Below are 20,456 nucleotides of genomic sequence, written 5' to 3'. Positions count from 1 at the left end.
CAAATGTAATTCTTATGTGAGGAATTCTGCTCAGCACACCTCACACCAGATACAATCTTAACTACTCACTTGCTCTAAAAAGGGATTTCTCGCCATAATCCATGAATTTATTCAGCCAGTCGACACACTCCTTCTCCAGGTAACCCTTGGTGTACTGGTTCAGGATCTGCTCTCCATCCCACTTCCTCTTGGTTGGCAGAGCAGCAGCATTAGGGGCGACCCACTGTGTAGAGGTGTCATCGAAGGCCAGGAAGTCGTCTCCATCGTAGCTGTACTGGTCAAAGCCCTGGATGAATCTCACAGAACCCTGCTCTTCTTCAACCTCACAGCCATGCCTCCACTGAAGACTATGGACATCTGAGACAAAACAAGAATACAAATAAACAGTTTGTAAACACAAATATGGTGGATGATGCACTGGACTGGAGTACTGATCTGTGTTTGTTCTCACCAGAGTCATTCTGACGCATGCGGTCCATTAGGATTCCAATGTTGACTTTGAACCACTGCTCCTTGAACTTGCGTGACTGAGTGCCTTTGTCCCAGTAGTCTTTATCCAGTCTCTCCTTCATCCAGTCCTGCTTGGGAATCTTCTTCTGAAGATCGTTGTCATAGTAGTCGATCATCCTGTCGTTCAGCAGGCCCATGGCGGTGAACTCATGGATACCATGTTGATGAATGGGCTTGGAGAGGGCGGTGTAGACGTACTCTAGTGAGTGGCGCACTGGAGGCACAAAAATCATGATCAGCGGACAAAGTCATTTTAATCTTTATTTATTTAACCCTCGTGCTGCCTTCGGGTCACATGACCCAAAGGTTCATAATGAACCATCGTTGTGTTTACCCAATTTTACCCAATACAAAAACAAATATATTTTTTTTTCTTTTAACCATTCCAATGTGGGGGGTCTGAGACAGCCCGACAGTTAAAAGAAAATGCTTCACTTTGTTTTTGTATGAGGTAAATTTGTCGCAATACGACGGTGGGTCACAATGACTGATGGGTCAGAATGACCCGAAGATAACACAAGGGTTAAACTGATTAGAACGCTTAAAAAGCATGTATCACTTCCTCAAATGCAAGAAACAGTTTTAGAGTGCCACCACATGCAAAACCTCACACCTTATTTTTGCCATAAAAAGTAACTTTTGTAATGAGTCTATATAGCCAACTGTAAATACTACTATCAATGAACCTAAATCAATAAATCAATTTGACATAGTTCTCCAAACTCAGATAGCTGTTCTCAAAAAGTTAATACAGCAAACTAAACACACTCTTATGTTGGCGAAACAGTTCAATATTCACTGTATAATGAAGCACTGCATTTTATTCTATTAATATTTTTTTTCAATATAAATACTAACATAAAAGCAACAAGTGTATTCTCTGTTGATTTGATAACAAATTCAGCTGTAGATAAACCCATGAAATACACTTATAAATGAAGTTTATTCACAATAAATGAAGTTTCTCTGTGTAATGAGGAGTTTAGTTTTAAAACAATGATTTGTCGCTCCCCAAAAATAACAATCAGGGCCTACATAAATATGTAAGTAAATAAATGTACTACAATCATGGAATCAATGTAGCCTACTGCAATCATTAAATCAATGAACTGTCCTTGAATGACATGGTCAATCAGGGTGGCTCTGATTTCATTTGAAACACGTCTGTACCCTATCCTTCTACCTCTCCTGAGTCTCTCCTCCCTCCTTTCAGTAACATTAACCTTAATTTAACCAGGTGTGTCACATTGAGATTAAAAATACATTTTTTAAGAGACCTGGCCAAGCATGGCAGAAGTACAAAAAAAGGTTTCATAAACAAAACAAAAACAATTACACACACTCATGAAGACAACAGACAGTCTTTTTCCATGCCCTTAAATTTGTTTAGAGTAACTAGGTCCCGGAGATTAAAACTTTTCTGCAGGCTATTCCAAGCAGATGGTCCTGAAAACTAAAAGGTTTTCTTTCCCCACTCAGCCTGAACTTTAGGAACAGTCATAATCATTGTGTTCTGAGCGTAACCCATAAGTGCCATGTTTTTCAGACAGAAATACAGATAAATACCAAGGGAGTCTACCCAGAATGGCCTTCTAGATGAAAACATATCAGTGACTAAGCCAATGAGTTGACAGAGCAGGCCAATTTCCTTTGGAATAAAGTGTACAATGATGAGTGAGGGTCCTACAGTTACAAACCTTAAAGCTCCATGATACACAGTATCCAACATATGGAGACAATGGACTGACACACTCATGTTACCTCCTCTTACACCTTGCTCTCGCCTTTTTGGGGCTAACTGAAAACGTAACATGAACAACTGAGAATCCAACTAATAACAGAGTTGTGTTTGTTGTGTATGGGAAATGATAAGCTACACAAATGTTTGTGACTTTTGTAAAGCCAATAAAACGTGCTGAAATGTTTTTTTTCCTGATATATTTACGTTTTGGTTAGCTGTATGAAATATGGGGAACAGATTTGGGAGTTGTGCACAGTGTTTTGAGAAAGACATTACGCATGTGATTTGTAGGCTAATTTGTAATGAAGGAAAATGTACAATCTGTTTAGGACAATTAGTGTTCAGATCCCCGTGTTAAATGTTTTGAGAGCAGGTAGGCTGCCTGAGTTTGGATACATTTTAAAATCGATTAAGAAAAACTGAATCTTGTTCAGTGCAGTATGGAAGCATATTGCATTCACCATATATGTTTTTTTCACCTTATCTCGTAACCTAATATTGAGAAAAGATAATCTCGTAATTAAGAGATCCTGAATTAAATCCCCTAACATGCAAAGGGTCTGTCCTGACCAGTGATGCCGGTAACGCGTTAATCTAATCGCGTTACTTTCTCATTTTGAGCCAATGAGAAAATGTTATACCCTGTTATCAGGAAGTTGAGCATTTCCCAGTTTGGCCTAATCCATCAGAGGTAGCCTACAGTAGGCCTAAATTCCTTATGATTTATTGTGCCATTTTGCAGCTACCAGTCCTTATAATAATGATGAAATGTTCATTATGAACGGTTACATTTAAAAAGTTAAATATATATTTTATCTGAGGTTAACATTTATTTTAACGAGAGCACAATTTCATGTAGAACGAAAAGAAAACTTACCGCTGTTAACTGACCCCAACATCTCATACAGGACGAGGATTGCACCGGCAAATAGCATATTTAGTTCCCTCACATTTGTCTGTCCGAAATTATTTTATAAACTTTTGTTTTTACAGCTTGACTTGGACTGCTCTCACAGGTCCCCTTCTTCAACTGTTGTTGTCGTCGAGATAGTGAAAATGTAAACTTGCACATCAAGTTTTGATGTGCAAGTTTCTTGTTCCTTCCCATAGCCTATATATAGGCTATGGGAAAATACTTCCTTGTTGGACTACATGGTTGGAATACTTGAAGGTACAATGTACCTATTTTGTTTTCATTACAGTTTTGCTCAATCGATTCGAAATATTTCTCAAAACTAGACACACTCTTCTGTTGGCGAAACGGTTCATTAAATTCAGCACACACAGACTCCCGTGCCCGCGATGCAGCTGGTTCTGAGCCAGATCACTGTTAACTATTTTGAGAGCAGTTACCCGAGTTAGGAGAAATGTGTCACATCGATTGAGAAAAACTATACCAAATACAAGTTTTGTCCGCCCAAATGTTGTGACAATGAGGCCCTCTGAGACTTGCTTAGCTGCACAGACAGCTCATTGCCAGTAGAATGTCAAATTAAATTTGGCCACCACTTTCCAGTCAATTATGACAGAAACCCCGTCCAATCCAAGCAATTGCATTCGGTGAAGCAAGCTTTCCTCGTTGACTTCTGTGAAAATAGATTAATCAAACTCTAGTTGGAGGAAAGTTCACACAAGAATTAGAGGCGCTGTTTCTCATATTAGAATTTATTTAGTAATATTTTCTAGTCAAGCTTTAATGCACTAGACTCTTTCTGAGAATAGCGGAAGTTCAGTGTCCCTGTATAGTGCCACAGTTGGCTTTGATGTGACACTCAGACACAATTGTTTAGCACAGAGTACAACAAATACTTAACAGATGGCACAATGAATCAACACATTCACAATCTCACACTCGCAAGTAGTATTTTATTAACTGACAGTGTTGACTTTGATTTGTCCTTACAGTAGACTTTGGATTTACAAAGATGAGAGTAGAATGTCCCTCTGCTTAGAATTTTCAATCCCTTGGTACTTTCACTTGGACACAGCGGTCACATTTTGCCGATAGAATACTCGGTGGCTCTACTAGTCAGTTTGTGGTCTGACTTTAGTACCCTTTTCTCCGTCACCCCCTCCTCTTATTTTCTTCCTGTTCACCCCTCAACGCCGCACCGCATTTCCACCCCCTCCCCCTTCCCCACCTTTGAGTCCCGTTTCTTTTTCCTCCTTTCCATGTTCTCTCTTCTTCATCCTCCTTCTCCATCACTTCCTTCCAAAGCGGAACCCAAAGCCCCCCTTTTCCCTGTTGAAGGCCTGAAGACCTCCAGCAATGGACGTCAGGGCCTCGTTCCTCTTCCCCCCCACCTCCCCCTCTTCCTCCCCTCCTTCCTGATAATGCAGGGTCTCCATTGGGTGCCCTGGAAACGGCCCCAGTGGCCTCCTCTCCAGCTCCCCTCTCTGGCCCCGTCGTATGGTCTCCTGTCCCCAGGCATCCTCCACCCCCAGCTCCCTGAGGAGGCCCAGACGGGGGTCTCCAGGCCCCACGCCGAGCAGCGGGCCCCAAGGCCGGAGGCTCCCGGGGACATCCAGAGAAGCCTGGAGCTGGAGTAAAGCAGCCTCCCAGTCGGGGTGCTCCAACGTGGGGAGGACGGCAGCAGGGAAGTGGGGGTGTGTGTTGGCCCCCGGTGCGGGGACCAGGAGGACCAGGGAGAGAAGGACGAGCATGGGCTGTGAGGTGCACAGTTGGTAAGATGGTAGCCTCATCTGAAAAAATTAAAGGGGAAATGTACGAGTTATTCAAAGTAACCAAAAAGCTTTTTCTATCAGGGTGTTGGAAACACAGGGAATAGAAAGCTGATGCCACCCGTGCATGTTGACTTTAATGTAATGTCAATCAGAGGACAACCCCGCTAAGTACCTATAACATGACCACCACACAAGAGTCACATACACTGTGGTCTATGCAAGGTAAATCAGTATGGTGGGTATACAGACCACATTTAGCTACTGTATGAAATCTAACATGTTCTATATGTTCTCAATACCTAACCCAAACACAAAGACAATAAAAAGTGAAACAAAAGTGAAACTCATAAATACAACTTCAACCACAGCTATTAACCCCAGTTACTTATATTAACTATTTACGTAGTTTACATGACATGATATAATCTGAGAAGTAGCTTACCTTGCAGTGTTTGTCTGTGTGTCTGTCTCCTCAGATTGGCTCTCTAAGCCTTTAAATACTCATCGTAGCTGATATCAGTTGACATGTCCACGGTGTGCGCCATTGCTGATTGGTGCTTAGACCCTCTGACGCACTCCTTGCAACGCATCCCTCCATCACTTACATTCTTCCAACTTGGAAACAGGGGCCGTTTAACCAAGGAACCTGCTAGCGTGCCAATTACTGTTGCTTGATTGTCGGTCTGGTGTGGCAATTCATTAAGGTTTTTGTAAGTAGGAAAACAGTTTGTCGTCATTACGATGGTTTCACTGGGGGGATGCAGACACACCTGGAAGAATTCCATTGTTGTCTGGGCTTCTCCTCACCTCGATTCAGATCCTTTGTGGGCCACGATCGTCATCTCTCGGTCGGTACCCTGAAATCATATCTGTTGTGTTTATTCTGTAGAGGTGGGGTCAGAAAGCCATGACCTGTGAGTGAGTTTCTGTCTCACTCACTTGCACTAGGCCATCTACTCAATGAAAGCATTAAGGTGTGAATAAAAGAATGTTGTAGAATAAAAGCCTTCAAGTTAGAACCCTTTCCAGGTTGCTAAGGTTAAGGACATAACTATTTATTTACAAGCCAGAGACTCCCCACAGCTGACAAGGGTTGTGTCTGAAACCGTAGTGTTTTAAATCAATGTTATTTGGATGGCACTTTGTTTTGTTTATAATGTAGGGTGTTGGTAGATGATGATGCCGGTGTTTGTGATCTCTACAGGTAGCTAAGCCAGGTCCATGTCTTATCACACAGCTCCACTCTGCTGCCCAGGTCCATGTCTGATCACACAGCTCCACTCTGCTCCCCAGGTCCATGTCTGATCACACAGCTCCACTCTGCTGCCCAGGTCCATGTCTGATCACACAGCTCCACTCTGCTGCCCAGGTCCATGTCTGATCACACAGCTCCACTCTGCTCCCCAGGTCCATGTCTGATCACACAGCTCCACTCTGCTCCCCAGGTCCATGTCTGATCACACAGCTCCACTCTGCTCCCCAGGTGCATTGTATGTTTCTGTGGAACCATGGAGTAAACAGGTTCTGTGACACAAGAGGTACCATGCCGGGTTTGTTATAGCAGAACAACACCGTAAAGAACACTCACTTAAGGGCGTCAGATGACTGAGCGGTTAGGGGATCGGGCTATTATTCAGAAGGTTGAAGACGTGCCAAATGACATTGTGTCCTTGGGCAAGGCACTTTACCCTACTTGCCTCGGGGGGAATGTCCCTGTACTTACTGTAAGTCACTCTGGATAAGAGCGTCTGTGAAATGACAATGTAAATGTAATGAGTTCAGATTCATTCAGGATCAAAGATCTTAAGTCATCTAGAAAGAGATCCTGGTGACAATGACGATGCTTACTGATGTTATGCGATAGACCAAAACAACCAGACATGGCCGACATTTGTTGATTTTATTGACACACAAAGTATGCATAGTGCAAGTCATGTGAACTGTAGTGCAGGGAACTGTAGTGCATGATGCGCAAAAGACAGAAACATTTACAGTGACTTGTAGGGTATAGTATCAGTTAAAACACAACGTTTTAGCACACTGTATTCTAGTAGCTAACAGCTGAAATTGTGAAAAAAAATACAAACTATTGTGTTTAATATAGTAATATCGTTTTGTGCTAAATGTTTGTGCAATTCAGCTAAACTTTACCTTGAAATGAACAATCATCACACATGATGACATAACATGAGGTGTCATCTAACTCCACAAAGCCTAAGAGTTTAAGTGCTATTTCAGTTCAGAGCCCCCATCTCTCCCCACCATGCACTCGCCAAGGTCAGAGGTCATCAGAGAAGGACAGGCATGGTGCACCATGGGATCTGTAGTCTAGGTACAAGGAATCTTTCAGCATCAACGATTGGTCTGTGGGGCTCTGGGGCGGGTCACTGAGAGGGGCTGTGAGGAGGGAGAGTTCTAGTTGGTTGATGGTGCTGGTCTGGAAGGCCTGGGGCTGCTGGTGGGAGGGGCCGACAGGGGACAGGGATGTGGTAGCCATGGCATCGGACCTTGGGGGAGCAGGTGAGTTGCTCTGGGACTCGTCTGCCGAGAGGGTCCGTCTCAATTTGGCCCTGGCATTCTGGAACCATACCTGCAAGTGTGAGTGAGTGAGACAGAGTCACATAGACACATGAGATGGCAAAAGAGAAAGCGAGATAGCCAGAAAGTTAGTTCAACTTTCTAGGTAAGCACAACGTCCACTTGAAGTAAACTGCTCACAAGGATGTTGTTGTTGAAATCCATGGAAGGGTGGTTCCCAGAGGAATGCAGTGCAGAAGGAGGAGTCTTACCTGCAGAACTCTCTTGGGCAAACCGGTTCGGTGAGACAGACAGCTCCAGTCTCGGCCGTCCGGGTTGTGCTTCTGAGCGAAATACGACTCCATGGCACGCAGCTGCTCACTGCGAAAACACGTCCTGATTCGCTTGGTTCGCCTTTGCGTCCGCCCTCTAGGGACTCCATCGTCCAATCGCGGCTCAGGGCTACTGACTGAGTCCTCCCCTGTTTCAGAGGTATGGCCAAATGAGTTGGCGTGTGAGTTGCAGTGGGGCAGTTACTGTATATCTACAAAGCCACATTAAGCACGTTTTTTATAGTTTGTCTTTAAACAGCCAAACCAACGAAAGGATTTGTAAATCGCAGCTTTAAGTATTCTAAAAGTTGGACGCTAGGGTAGACATAATTAAAGCAGACTTATATTAAGCAGACTTAATCGACTTGATCTATTGCTGTGTCATCCTTGGTCCTTTCTAACTCACCTTCTCCAAGGGCCTGTTTGAGGTACAGGTTGTGGGGGGGGGTGGTCCTGGCCGTGCTGTCGTCGTGGTAATGAGACTGACAATAGACACTCTCGCCCTGCAGGCAGTACAAGTTGCCAGGCAACAGCGTGACATCACACTCCTGTGGAGTTGCCAGATGAGTAGGATTTATATAGTGCATAGGTCAAATACTTCTAATTGGGCAAAATGATTCAAGTGCCCTTTATTTATCTCACCCTTAGCAATTACAGAAATGAGAAATAGACAAATCCAATAAGTGCCCACTCTCTGAGTCAAAACAAACACCTCAATAGCTTTCAAATAGCGTCAAGTAGCTAATCAAAGACCAATGTCACATCTAGTACAAGGTCAGAGACACAAAGTAAGGCCCAATTCAATCAGATCTTGTTAAATCTGTATAAATGTGTAATATTGCAAGCTCACGCACTGTAAGCTACAGTGAGAAGATAGACATTTCACCGACCTGACAGGAAAAGCACTCGGGGTGAAAGGTCAGCTCACCAGACCTCATGACCATGGCGGACGAGGGGATTGGCTGAGAGCAGCGGGCGCAGCGTCCAATGCTGAAAATCCTGGCCAGGGTTAGACATGACATCACTTATATTGAGATTATTATCATTTGCAATTTTATTTGTTAGTTGTTTATTGTTGGTTATAGACGTTGTACAGCAGACCAGCCATGTTACTGGATGGCCACCATCCTGTACGCCTCAGCCGAGCCCGGAGTGGCTAATCGGGAGAAAGTGGAAGATTCCCGTTGGGCCGGGCTAGTTGTTAAATCTCCTATAGGCTAATAGGTTGTGAACTAAAATGAGCTGCTCTGAGGCACATAAATGAGGCAATAAAACGAGTCCCACTCTGGCCCTGGCCTCAGTTCTGTCCCTAATCTAGCACACCAGATTCAAATGATGTTGGATGAGATGAATCAATGTAGGGAGCCGGCGGGAGAGAGAGGGTCCTAGTTCTTCAGGATGGGTATATATCAGTGGTGGAGCACTGGACTGCCAATCAAGAGGTCACAGCACAGATTTAAATCCCCCCCGTACTTCAGTAAAAGCGACGAAACGAATACATTACCTGCTAAGTAAACACACCATCGGATGAATTAATACATTATTGATTTGCAACCAGTGTTACAATCGACAGCAGCCTGACCTGCAGTAATCCTGCTGGCAGAAGATACTGCCGTCTCGACAGTAGAGAGTAGGGTATATTTGCAGCTCACAGTGGCATTGGCTGCAGCGGAGACACGCTTCATGCCATGCCCGCCCAGCAGCCAATAGGACGAAGCGGTCACACACAGGCCCCCCACAGCCAGCACACACCATTGGCTCATCAATAGATGCGGGTGGAGACTAGAAACGAGACAAGAAAAGGAAGTCCATGGTTGAGTCTCAAAAGTCTCCACTTGAATCCTCAACCTGACTATCATGGAGAAAAAAGGAAAGCATTTGGGCCCACTATAGTGTTTTTCTGTGAGTAGATTGTGTTTGTAACACAAATATTTCACCAGGCTCAGGATTCATTGAGAAACTGAAAGGGTTTTCAATAATGACTTCAGTTAATACATAAAAGATACTGTAAAACAGAACCTGTTTAGGAAACTAGGGACTTGACTAACTCTTATGTGATTGGCTGATGCATTTTCTTCTCCCACATGGCTAATGACTTGAGCCTCGGTCTCCACCCCATCTGAGTTGTTGCCATGGACACTGCCATACAACAGGCCCTCAAGGGTGACATCGTCTTGTGACATCATCCCTGGGGACAGAGGTAAAAGAACAAGATTTAAACACTGACCCCAGAAGCTAACTACAATAACAATAGAAATATTTTAAAATAATTTTATTTGCAAAAGGACACAAGATACAGTATATATACACTTTTTTTTGGCAAATTTACCAAGCACCAGCATATCAGGAGCTATGTCACATTCAATATTCACAAATTTCAGGTAAATGTAACATTTCAATTTCACTACATCTGGTAGAATCAAAGTCAAACAATCAAGTTCACAACATCGGAGTTGCAAATTGGCTTACCATGCAGGATGAGTTACAACCAAGTCACAATGCTTCCTGTGAAGCCTCGGACTGGATCACATTCAGGAGCAGCCTCCCCTCTGCGCCAGGGCACTCCAAAGGTCCTGAGATAAAATCCCCAAATTCTCCTCTCTATTCACACACGTTAAACTCCACTCTTTAACTCCCAGAAACTTTTGCTAGTTTAAGTTCTCCAGGGTTCTGGCTAACAACATGCTCAGCCTCGGTTCCGCAGTTCCAACTGACGTGTCGTTTAACAGCTTGCCTCCTAAAAGGTCCCCAGTCTGCGTTTCAGTCCCAGGTGATGTTCCAGAACACCTGTAAACAGAACCGACAGGTGCTTCGCGACACAGGTAGGAGAAGATCTGATTGGCTGAAGGAAGGACAGGTGGGACCGAGGCACCAGGAAGCTGTCCCCAGGGACCAATTAAATCCAGAGCCAATACGAGGGCACCTGGGTCCAGCTTGAAGATACCACAGACTGAAAGGTGCTAGACCATGTGTCCCACTACCCCCTCTGAAACCTAGCATCTGTTTTATTGTAGGCAGTTACATAAAGACATAACAATTCTCTTCATCGGTAACATCTCACACAGGCTTTAAATCAAACTCCATTTAACAGTTTTGCATTTAAAATACAACATTATTTACATCAAAATACAACATTGCTTACTATACAATATGAATACAGAAATGTTTCTCTGTCAACAGTCTACAGGTACAATAATAAAACACTGCTAACCAGGTCCTGTTTGAATGGGAACGTGTGATTAAAGAATTAACACAAAGTCATGAACCCTAAGTGCTTAAAATGCGGATACTGTCACAATGCATATGCCAGTTCAGGTGGATTGATCAGAGGAAGTCTGTAGAAAAAGATCTAGTTAGTGATGCTAAGCATCTACAATTATCATGGCTTCAAGGAGATAAGGCATCATGCAGGGCTCACCTAGCACCAAAAAGCATTGATTTAATCCAAATGTGTGTCTGTTTCACACCTGGAACAGAAAGTGAGTCTTTAAAATGTCCACCTCCAGAGTTTTCGATTCATTACAAGCCTCAAGAACTAAGGCGGTTAAAAGATTGAAAAATAAACTAAAATAAACGCATCGTGCTCAGTGCTGATGTCCCGTCCGGAGGCCCCCGACCCCCCCTCCCTCAGAGACTCTCCACCCCGCGGATACGTCGGACCAGCTGCAGGTCACGTGGGAACAGGGTCACGCGCTTGGCGTGGATGGCACACAGGTTGGCATCCGAAAACAGCATGACTAGGAAAGCCTCTGCAGCCTTTGAAGGGGGGAGAAGGAAATATATGTGGATGGAAGAAAGAGAGAAACAAAGGAGAGAGAGGAAAATACAGAGGATATAGAAGAAGAGAGCGTGAGTCAGCGAGAGAGACAATGCAGAGAAGGAATGCAGAGGGAAGAAACAAAGAAAGATGGGAATGTTGATTTATTGTTTAGTCAACTCAATAACAAACATGTTTCTGCACCCCAGCGTTAAACCATGAAGCATTGCCGTAAATAAGCAGATAGAAAAATCTAAATAAACAAGAGCCCGTTTACCTCCTGCAGGGCTTGGAGAGCCAGAGCCTGCCACCTCATGAAGTCTCTGGCGTATGTCTGGCACACCTCCCTCACCTGAGGCACCCAGAACAAACGGTTGGGAGAAAAAACAAGATCATGAAGGAATGTTTTTGGGGGGGTGGGGGGAGTTTCTATTAATGATATACATTTTCTCTTCTTTTTGGGTTGTTGTCAGGCTTACACAAACCTACCAAACGTGAGAAAGGACCCTTCCTCAAGAGCAGGTTAGTGCTCTTCTGATACTTCCTGATCTCCATGAGAGCTTTGGATCCTGGACGGAACCTCCTCTTCTTGCGAGGCGAGGCGCCAGGTGCTGAGGTGAGGTAGAAATGGTACTAGCTTCACCAGCTGAATATTCTGTTCAAATTGTACTAGCTTCACCAGCTGAATATTCTGTTCAATTCAATTCACTTAATTCTGAAGGAAAGTGTTCAGTTAACTCAGCCAGGTACATAATAAGTAATAACATAAGCATTGATGTATTCAGGCTTTGTACGTTCACCTGGGCTTACATCCGATCCCTAGAACCTGTGTGTCTCAGCCTTGATTAGCTTGCGAACCGGGCACTGTACAGACAAGAGTTGACACTTTTCTAGAGATCATTTTCCAGAAGTTTCCCAGGACACTTTCAGTATGGTATGGTATGACTGGCAGGAATCGTGCCATACACGCACCTCCCTGTGGAAGTCCAATTTAAAAGATGTGCCGTCTATGTCAATAATACTGATCTATGAAATAATCTTTTACATGCCAAGAAGTTATGACAATTTGATCTTTGTGCAACTATTGTGCTACCAGCACAATAGTTGGTTAGGGTTAGGGTTGACTTGGGGGCTGTGTTCAAAATACTCTCATCCATAAACCTACCATTTGAATTTTAATATGATCCTGAACATAACAATCCTTTCTTATTGCAGTGTTATTGGTTTTGGGGAGCTCTAGTAGTTTATTCTCAGTTAAACAAAAACAAAGAGAATGTTAAAATAATTTCCCAGGACATTTTACTCTTTCTCTAGGGTTCCATGACTGGGAAATTGGTCAACTGTTGGAGGCGTTGGAACAGTATGTTCTTATGTTTCGGTTCGAGCTAGATCTGTGATTTAACGGCATCTTTCTTCCTCGTGCTTCTCCCTCCTCACCTGAAGGACCGCTCCTACGCGGGGAGTGGGACACGGACGGCCCCGGCGGTGGCTGTGGTGGCCGACGCTTCGGCGTGGTGCCCTTCCGTCGGTTGGCAGATGTGTCGCGGCGCATCCTCCAACACCAAACCTGACGACTAATTATCACTACGTTAATAGTCTGTCTGTAGGTAGGACAAACTCCCAATGTAATCACAAGAGTAGGGTGACCATATTATGGTTTTCCAAAAAAGAGGGCTACTTGCCAGGGGGTTGGAATAATATGGTTCAAAACATGGTTGAATGCAAACATGGATGAATGCAAACTGTTGTACAGTGAAAAAAACTTTTTTTTTTAACTTTTAGCATAACATAAATAGGATATATCGTTTGGGCATTGTTTCCTCTAAGCTGTCACTTGCTGCTACCGTCAAGCAACTGTTTGATGCCGACCGCAACAACGCATCGCTTGTTTGCGGATTGACAGAGTTTTGGCCAATAGTTGCGGCAAGCCTCTAATAATCGACCAATTGTAGTACGAGAAGGCGGGACTTACAAAGACGGGTTAGCAATACAAACATGCGCGCACACACCATTAAATATAAGACCGACATTATAATGCAACTAAAGCCGAATAATAATAACTAAAATAATGCATTTTCTCAAATTTAGAAATCCCGACCGGACGCCTTTTAAGGTCCGAAAAAGTCAGGGAAAACAGAGGACGTATGGCCACCATACTACACAAGAGTTCCAAGCTTCATCAAAAGCTAAATACATTTTTAACACAGTGCAACAAAAACACAGCTGTGTGACAATGTGCAATGCATTATTCACTGACGCTATTTAGTACATTTACTTCCTGAAACAGTAAATGTTCGCAGTTTCATTGTAGCATTAGCATAATTAGCATATGCTGGACGGACTGGACAGAAGCTTGAGATGCATACGTTTTCGATCGTTTAAATGAAAATCACGCGTCACATAAAACAGCCCAAATAAAAACAACATTAGTTAGCTAGCCAAGCTGTTTTGAACGTGCCTGTATACTGAGGGTGATCGTGCAGGGAATCCCGAACAGAGCAGATAGGTTAGCTAAACTCGACGCACATGTTATACGCTAAACAAAGTTAGCAAGCAACATTTCTTTCGGTCTACAACAGCCAATCGTATACTTACCAATTGGTTAAAAAGGCTCGGTCTGCTGTATCAATGAATCGGGAAGCGAACGGACTCAATGCTAGCCCTTCAGCAAGACAAAGAAAATCACTCTCAAAAACAACCGAGAACCAAATAGAATTCAAACCACGCGCTGCTCCGTTGTTTCCTTGCTGAGCCAATAGACGCAGCGGATCTGTGTCGAGAGCGTACAGTTGAACGACAATTGGACGAATGCCGTTTAAAGGGCTGAGGATTGTTGTGTTCCGTTAATTATTAGTCTCCGAAACGTTTCACATATCACTATAACTACATAGGCCCAGTTTCCCAGAAATGGATTAAGCCTAGTCCTAGCCTTAAACACGTTAACAATGGAGATCTTCATATATTTTTTGTCTTACTTTTGGACTAGGCTTATTCCATGTCTGGGAAATTGGGTCATACTGACATAAAACATAACACAAAAATACATACCATATCACTATCTGAGAGGGTACCTGGTACACCAGATCAATAAAAGCAGAAAATGCCTATTCTAGTCTAAAGCACAAGTGGTGCACCCTTAAAAAAAACAGACACCATTTGACAAAATAAAACAATTTTTTGTATTAGCAACACAAAATCAAACCCAAGACCGTTGTGATGACACAAGTAAATACGCCTTCTCGAAATGCAGCCCTATGCAGAATACAATTTGTTTAAAATGCATGACTTTCATCAAGCCTACGGCACGTTAGTGTTTTACTGAGTGTCCATGAGATGCACAGACTCCTCCACAACGTCCAATGGGAGGGGTGTGATCGTCTCCGTCAGAACTGCTGTGGTTCCAGGCTTGTACTTGTACTGTCCCTCTCTGAAAACAGGAAGAGGAGAACGATTGGGATGTGAACCAACGCACAGAGCAAAGCACAAAAGGAACTATAAATGTTGAGCGAGTACGAAAGAGAGAGTGATAAGGAGAAAGAGAGAGATACAAAAAGGAAGTGACAGAGCAAAAGAAAGAGGGAGTGACAGAGAGAAAAGAGAGAGGACAAAGAAAGTGTATGCACGTGAGACGGAGACAGATCTCACATCGGCCCTCAATGAACACGTATGTCAATAAACTTAGGCTTTGATAGGAAAATGATCATGATCAATCAAGTAAAAACCAAATCCAAACTCACTTTTTCCCCTTCTGTACGGGCTGGTCAAAGCCCCTGTGATACGTCACGCCGGCCTGAGTGATGATGCACAGGTCCACGTTGCTGCCTGATCCCAGATCGCAGAAGATCCCCGCGGTGATAGCATCTCTCACCAAACACCTAGCCTCCTCCAGCTGGAGGGAAGGATGGGCGGAGGGAGGGAGGAGAGAGGGAGGGAGGAGGGGGAAGGAGAGAGGAGAAAGGGGAAGAGAGAAAGAGAGGAGGAGGAGAGGTGGGGGAGAGAGGAGAGGCGTGTGGAGGCAGGGAGGGAGGAGAGGAGATGGGGGAGGACATAGAGGGTGGATGAGGGGGAGAGGAGCAGGGGAAGAGAGAGGAGACGAGGTATAGTGGAAGCGATGAGGAGAGGTGGGCAAACTTTTAATTTGTTGTCTTTTTATGGTCTGACAACCAGTATCTCTCTCAGGTGGAGGAGAAGAGATATGAGGACAGAACCAAATATGATCTGTCGTTGAGTTAAACTAGCCTACTTGTTTTTACAGAACAACCGAAATGTATCCCACCTCCATGTTTGACTTGTACCTGTCCTCAAAGACAGAGACAGCTGCAGCAGCTCCCGAACCTGTAAAGAACATGTGACCATCCTGAGATTTCCAATCCACGTAACTGTGAGAGATGTAAAGGTGTCGTCTCCAGTGCCCGGCTGGAAACAGTATACTCAAGCTCAGGAGTGACCAAACCTTTGTCGTTGCTGCTCCTTGACTGTGTGGAACAGCATTCCATAGACTCTTTTAATTCCAGACTTAAGACTTATTTGTATTGGCTAGCATCTGAAACCTGATATGGCTGACTTTTGGCCTGTGCCTGGGCTGTTGTTCCCATGGGCTGTCTTGTTTATGTTGGTGTTTCATGTATTTTGTGATTTTTACTCTTGTCTGTGCAGTACTTTGGTCAATGTTTTTAGTTACATTTACATTTATTCATTTAGCAGACGCTTTTATCCAAAGCGACTTCCAAGAGAGAGCTTTACAAAGTTCATAAATGTTCATAATAAATGTATTTTTATTGTATTGAGCTGAAATGATTCTAAACAATGTGACAAGATCTTGACTCTCATCTCCAATTCCTCTGACTAATCTATGTTGAATATATCATATATTGATCCTAGTGTAGTATGTGGTCAGGTAAAAGTGGCCCTCAGAATCTGAGAACTCTAATTTAAACTCAAGCCGAGTTGGGCTCCACAAGTGAAATATAAATTATCCTTCCTACAGTAAACTGATCCTAAACTGACATGAGGAATGAGATTCTGCCTGATTGTCTGTGTGTCCTACAGGGAAGAGGACAGGGGGTAGAGGATCAGACCAGAGGTGGTTCTTCAGGGTGAGCTTACCCATGGTGAGGAAGGGCAGCTTGTCGTAAGACCCGTGAGGGTACACGCTGTAGAGATGTGCCCCCGTCACGTCGACCCCCCCAACGATGAGAGATGAGCCGATATGACCCTGGTACCTGAAACACAGGGGGTGTACAGTTACACAGGAACGTTAGCCCTCATATGTCCAACTTATGTGAAAAAGGGTTTTCCTGATAATTCTACAGGCCACCAGACACACAACACTTGGTTTTTAGCCAGGCAATGGCAAAAATCGCTTGCTGACTGTGCTGGCCCATTCAGCACAACAGAAGTGATTGTATTTTGTGAGTTTTCCTGCGTCGGTCGCCCGTGAATCGCTCGCCTGCAGTGTGTGATGGTCTCAAGTGTTAGTAGATTGTTTTCTCAGACTGATTCATTTTTCATTTCTGATTTCAGTTTTAGGTTAAGCGATGAAGCCGATTTCCACTCTTGGATGACTAGCAAGCCGTCACACCAAGCTTTCATGAACACACACACCTCCCCCACCTACCTAGTCTTTCTTTCGAACGTCCTTCTCTCCTCCTCTCCCGTTGGATCTCACCTGAACAGCATCTGTTTCAGCTGCCGCGTCACCGTGACGACGAGAGGCGGGCGCCCGGTGCTGAGGGAGTGCAGCTCCACGTTGGACGACATCATCTGCGTGGTGACCTCGGCGTCCGCGGCCACGCCCGCCCCGCAGCAGCTGCAGAGGGTCAAAGGTCACACTCACGGCTACGGGGACAAACCCGAGTAACGTATCGTGATTCTATGTACTGTATTCATTTAGACACTTTTATCAATACTTATAGTGACATATTGTGGGGGTGTTGACCACAGAGACTCAGTCTCTAGTCAAATGCTCTAACCCTACCACTGAGCTATAACCCCCCCCCCCAACCGTCCCCTCCTTCATGGGTTCAGGGGCTAAGTCAAGGAAGTAGTGTAGTGTAGAACATACTCAGATACATGGACTAGCATGGTCTTGGTTCATGAACGCATTATGCCAAAAAGAACAGAATAGAAAGAGTCACATTTTCAATTTTCTGGGTACAGGGTTATCTCAGGTGCAGGTTGTCTCTGAATCACTCACTAGATGTTTGGCGCGATGTAGTGGATCTTCATACAGTTCTTATCGGCCACCACCATGTCGTCTGTGGCTCTGGTGTCCGCTCCAAGAATCACCCCATCCTGAGGCCCGAGAGAGGGGGAGAGAAGGGGAGAAAGAGAGAGAGAAGGTGAAATGGATGATCCTAACAAAACCAAGCCATCATTTACAATACCTGTATTAAAAGAATAGAAATGGCCATGAATAGGATGTTCATTGCAACAAAGCTAAATTAGCTGCAGATGTCAATCATGGCTTCCACCTTAGTTCCCTGTGATTCTCACCTTGAAGATGATGCCAGCAATAGTAGTTCCCGTCTTCCTGGCTTTGGGTGCACTGAGGCCCTGCTCTGACAAGCTCCCCTCCAACACAGCATTCCTGTCAAACAAATAAGGAATAGTGTGTAGTCGACTTTTGACCATGGGGTTTAGGCTACCTCCCTGATGGGTATAGGTCAGGTGTGACAGCTTAAGTTATCTTACTAGTAGTTCAATTAAGATAGTACACTACGCACACGTGTGTTAATGTCACCAAATATTCCTGTGATGAATTGCTGTTAGTTCATAAAGCTACGGTGCTGCTCACTTTAATAAAACATCTTGATCGAAACTCACCTGCGCGTATTTTCAAAGCAAAAACCTCCACTTGGGGGTAGGCAGGGCCTGGAATTGAGCATCTTTGAATGAGAAAATCCGTCTGCGTTTGGCGAGTCTTAAAGTTCAGGTGAGAGTCGTAGTTACTCGACGTGACTTTTTCACTCGCGTAGGCCTACCCCCCAGTTAGAAAATACAAACACTGAAACGGCAAGCTGTAATGGCTGAATGTGTCAGCGTTTTGCGTTGGGAAGATGTCTTTCACTTTCAATTTTACATCATGACTTCTGGCTAATCAAAATGTCCCTTCATCTGAGGACGAGACAAAATGGATACTACAGTGAGGGTTCACGAGATGTAAAAGTGTAAAAGTTAATGTTATATACAAAGTTTTATCATGGTAGGCTATATGTATTTAAAGTCATACGAAGGGATGAAGATTTTTTGTTTCATATTTCTTATTAAATGTAGCTGTAAGCCATTTAAATTCCCATTCTGCGTTGTAGATTTATTTTTATTTATCATCATTTAATATTTTGTTGCTATATTTGGCCTAATTACAGCTGTAGTATATCGTCTTTCCACATTTAGTCATTTAGTCATTTCACATGCACTCATCGTGTACCATGTAGCTTATTTGGTACTTATAATTACTTCTCATTCAGCCGTTTGGAGTGTTAGTTTCTGTTAGAGAAAAGAAGGGACTTTCCATCTGTGCAATATGCATTTCTACAGTATGATACTGAGCCCATTACATATAATAAGAACAGACTGTCACCTAGTGGCCATATGAGAAACGGCATGCACACCGACAAGAAAATCGACAAGAATCTTGACTCATCCAGCATTTATTAATTTAAATTAGCCTTATATTTTCAAAACATATTCACAAATTATATAACTATTATAAAAAATAATTTGTCCATATCCTTTCTGGGTAACTACAGCATTTCTGGAGGTCCTTTGAGAAAGCGGAGAACGCTGGTGGACATCAGAAGAAGCAGGCACAGTCGGGGAGATCATCCTGAGAGAGGTCAGACACGGCCCACAACACGGTCTTCACCACCAGCCTCTGAATCTCGTACCGAATCAGACGCTTTCTTTCCGCCTTGATCTCCTGCTGTGTCCCAACCTCCAGTTTCTCATCTTTCACAACCGACAACCTGTATGACCGCGATTGGTCGCTATCCTGTGTGGAGCCAACCAATTGGCCGATACCCAACATGACTGGGCCGTCCTCGGATGCCATTCCTTCCGGCGGATCCGCCAGGTCCCGCCTCCTCGGAAGAGATTCCGGTGTTGTTGGACACGGGTTGCGAACGATCCTCCCGCCGTCGATCGAGGACATGCCCAAGGCGAAATCTGCCCAGCTGCGCATGAACTGGAACACCTCCACGGAGATGCCCTTCTGGGCCAGGAGGACATGTTTGCTGATGTTGCCGCCGCACTCCGCCGCGAAGACATCCAGAACCTGGTTCAGGACCAGCCCAGTCAGCCTCCCAAACAGCATGTCATACTCGTCCTTGGTGTAGTCTTCCCACCTGGGGATGGACATGCATACGACTACCTCAGCTATAATGTCCAGTAACACGCAGCGACCACATTGGACCACAAGGGATCAACGCCTTCTCAGACCAGCCTGGCCGTTCTCCTCAAACAGGTCAATGTCCAAGGGAACGTCTTAACGTCTTTACATTTTACAAAGTAGATGCTACTTAAAACAATAAAGGGTTCTTCAGTTTTTCATGGGGCAAGACCACCTAAAAACCTAGGCTAAAATCTAGTAGAACACGGTTTATAGGTCTATCAACCAAGCAACCAATCAGTCAACTAACATCGTAAAGGACCTCCAGGTAAAACAGTTGAATAGAACACAGATTGCAGGTCAATAGTAAGTCGTCCTTTCAATCAATCATCCAACCAAACGACCAGCCAGCCGGCCTACCAACCAGCTAACCAATCATCTATCAGGATGGGGGACAATCAACCGACCAAGCAGTCAGCCAACCTACATTTTAAAGGCTGGTGGCATGTCAGGGTCCCTGCGGCCGGTGATCAGCGTGTTGAGGTCCACCAGGTGGCCTCTTCCTCGGTAGCTGTTGAGGACCAT

At 44.3% G+C, this 20,456-nt stretch overlaps 5 protein-coding genes across 8 annotated transcripts in view; all 5 read right to left on the bottom strand.

Moving 5' to 3' along the window:
• The window catches only part of LOC136962025 (H-2 class I histocompatibility antigen, Q10 alpha chain-like), a 38,002-nt gene extending 34,674 nt beyond the window's left edge, over window positions 1-3,328 (bottom strand). For 3 of the 4 annotated variants that reach the window (XM_067255614.1, XM_067255617.1, XM_067255618.1), the window contains exons 1-3: window positions 3,129-3,328; window positions 452-724; window positions 70-357 (exon numbers count right to left, since the gene is read on the bottom strand). In XM_067255614.1, coding sequence (XP_067111715.1) covers window positions 70-357; window positions 452-724; window positions 3,129-3,186 — 619 coding nt within the window. In that variant the 5' untranslated portion in view covers window positions 3,187-3,328. The remainder of the gene's footprint in view (window positions 1-69; window positions 358-451; window positions 725-3,128) is intronic. The other variant, XM_067255616.1, reaches the window with a different exon arrangement.
• A 1,125-nt stretch (window positions 3,329-4,453) lies between these two features.
• qrfp (pyroglutamylated RFamide peptide) lies at window positions 4,454-4,954 on the bottom strand. Its single transcript, XM_067256234.1, has one exon. It carries the CDS (start codon window positions 4,952-4,954, stop codon window positions 4,454-4,456), a length of 501 nt encoding a protein of 166 aa, XP_067112335.1.
• A 1,873-nt stretch (window positions 4,955-6,827) lies between these two features.
• Window positions 6,828-11,381, bottom strand: LOC136961879 (LIM/homeobox protein Lhx9-like). The gene is made up of 7 exons (XM_067255361.1): window positions 10,255-11,381; window positions 9,834-9,973; window positions 9,368-9,567; window positions 8,676-8,784; window positions 8,192-8,333; window positions 7,726-7,934; window positions 6,828-7,526 (listed from the first exon to the last, which is right to left on the bottom strand). Exons 2-7 carry the CDS (start codon window positions 9,969-9,971, stop codon window positions 7,215-7,217), a joined length of 1,110 nt encoding a protein of 369 aa, XP_067111462.1. The 5' UTR covers window positions 9,972-9,973; window positions 10,255-11,381; the 3' UTR covers window positions 6,828-7,214.
• LOC136961881 (histone H3-like centromeric protein A) lies at window positions 11,379-14,609 on the bottom strand. Its single transcript, XM_067255363.1, has 5 exons — window positions 14,138-14,609; window positions 12,980-13,116; window positions 12,032-12,153; window positions 11,820-11,894; window positions 11,379-11,541 (listed from the first exon to the last, which is right to left on the bottom strand). Exons 2-5 carry the CDS (start codon window positions 13,092-13,094, stop codon window positions 11,413-11,415), a joined length of 441 nt encoding a protein of 146 aa, XP_067111464.1. The 5' UTR covers window positions 13,095-13,116; window positions 14,138-14,609; the 3' UTR covers window positions 11,379-11,412.
• Window positions 14,610-14,707: 98 nt separating this feature from the next.
• On the bottom strand, window positions 14,708-18,597 carry psmb10 (proteasome 20S subunit beta 10). The gene is made up of 8 exons (XM_067255362.1): window positions 18,368-18,597; window positions 18,038-18,131; window positions 17,739-17,836; window positions 17,211-17,351; window positions 16,649-16,764; window positions 15,819-15,877; window positions 15,280-15,431; window positions 14,708-14,969 (listed from the first exon to the last, which is right to left on the bottom strand). Exons 1-8 carry the CDS (start codon window positions 18,427-18,429, stop codon window positions 14,858-14,860), a joined length of 834 nt encoding a protein of 277 aa, XP_067111463.1. The 5' UTR covers window positions 18,430-18,597; the 3' UTR covers window positions 14,708-14,857.
• Between the last annotated feature and the right edge of the window lie 1,859 nt (window positions 18,598-20,456).

This window comes from Osmerus mordax, chromosome 18 (genome assembly GCF_038355195.1).
Source record: "Osmerus mordax isolate fOsmMor3 chromosome 18, fOsmMor3.pri, whole genome shotgun sequence".
Taxonomy (NCBI): Eukaryota; Metazoa; Chordata; class Actinopteri; order Osmeriformes; family Osmeridae; genus Osmerus; species Osmerus mordax.
This window is presented reverse-complemented; position numbering and strand designations above follow the sequence as displayed.

Excerpts from the sequence above, each read along its gene's own strand:
- psmb10 (XM_067255362.1), bottom strand. The coding sequence starts at position 18,429 with ATGCTCAATTCCAGGCCCTGCCTACCCCCAAGTGGAGGTTTTTGCTTT. Across the intron at positions 17,837-18,037 it reads TTGCTGGCATCATCTTCAAG|GATGGGGTGATTCTTGGAGC; the intron begins GTGAGAATCACA and ends CTCGGGCCTCAG. Across the intron at positions 15,878-16,648 it reads GCTGCCCTTCCTCACCATGG|GTTCGGGAGCTGCTGCAGCT; the intron begins GTAAGCTCACCC and ends TGTTCTTTACAG.
- qrfp (XM_067256234.1), bottom strand. The coding sequence starts at position 4,954 with ATGAGGCTACCATCTTACCAACTGTGCACCTCACAGCCCATGCTCGTC.
- LOC136961879 (XM_067255361.1), bottom strand. The coding sequence starts at position 9,971 with ATGATGTCACAAGACGATGTCACCCTTGAGGGCCTGTTGTATGGCAGT. Across the intron at positions 9,568-9,833 it reads CATCAGCCAATCACATAAGA|TCTCCACCCGCATCTATTGA; the intron begins GTTAGTCAAGTC and ends TCTCGTTTCTAG. Across the intron at positions 8,785-9,367 it reads TGCCAGCAGGATTACTGCAG|GATTTTCAGCATTGGACGCT; the intron begins GTCAGGCTGCTG and ends AACCCTGGCCAG.
- LOC136961881 (XM_067255363.1), bottom strand. The coding sequence starts at position 13,094 with ATGCGCCGCGACACATCTGCCAACCGACGGAAGGGCACCACGCCGAAG. Across the intron at positions 11,895-12,031 it reads AGGGTCCTTTCTCACGTTTG|GTGAGGGAGGTGTGCCAGAC; the intron begins GTAGGTTTGTGT and ends TGGGTGCCTCAG. Across the intron at positions 11,542-11,819 it reads CTCTCCAAGCCCTGCAGGAG|GCTGCAGAGGCTTTCCTAGT; the intron begins GTAAACGGGCTC and ends CCCCCTTCAAAG.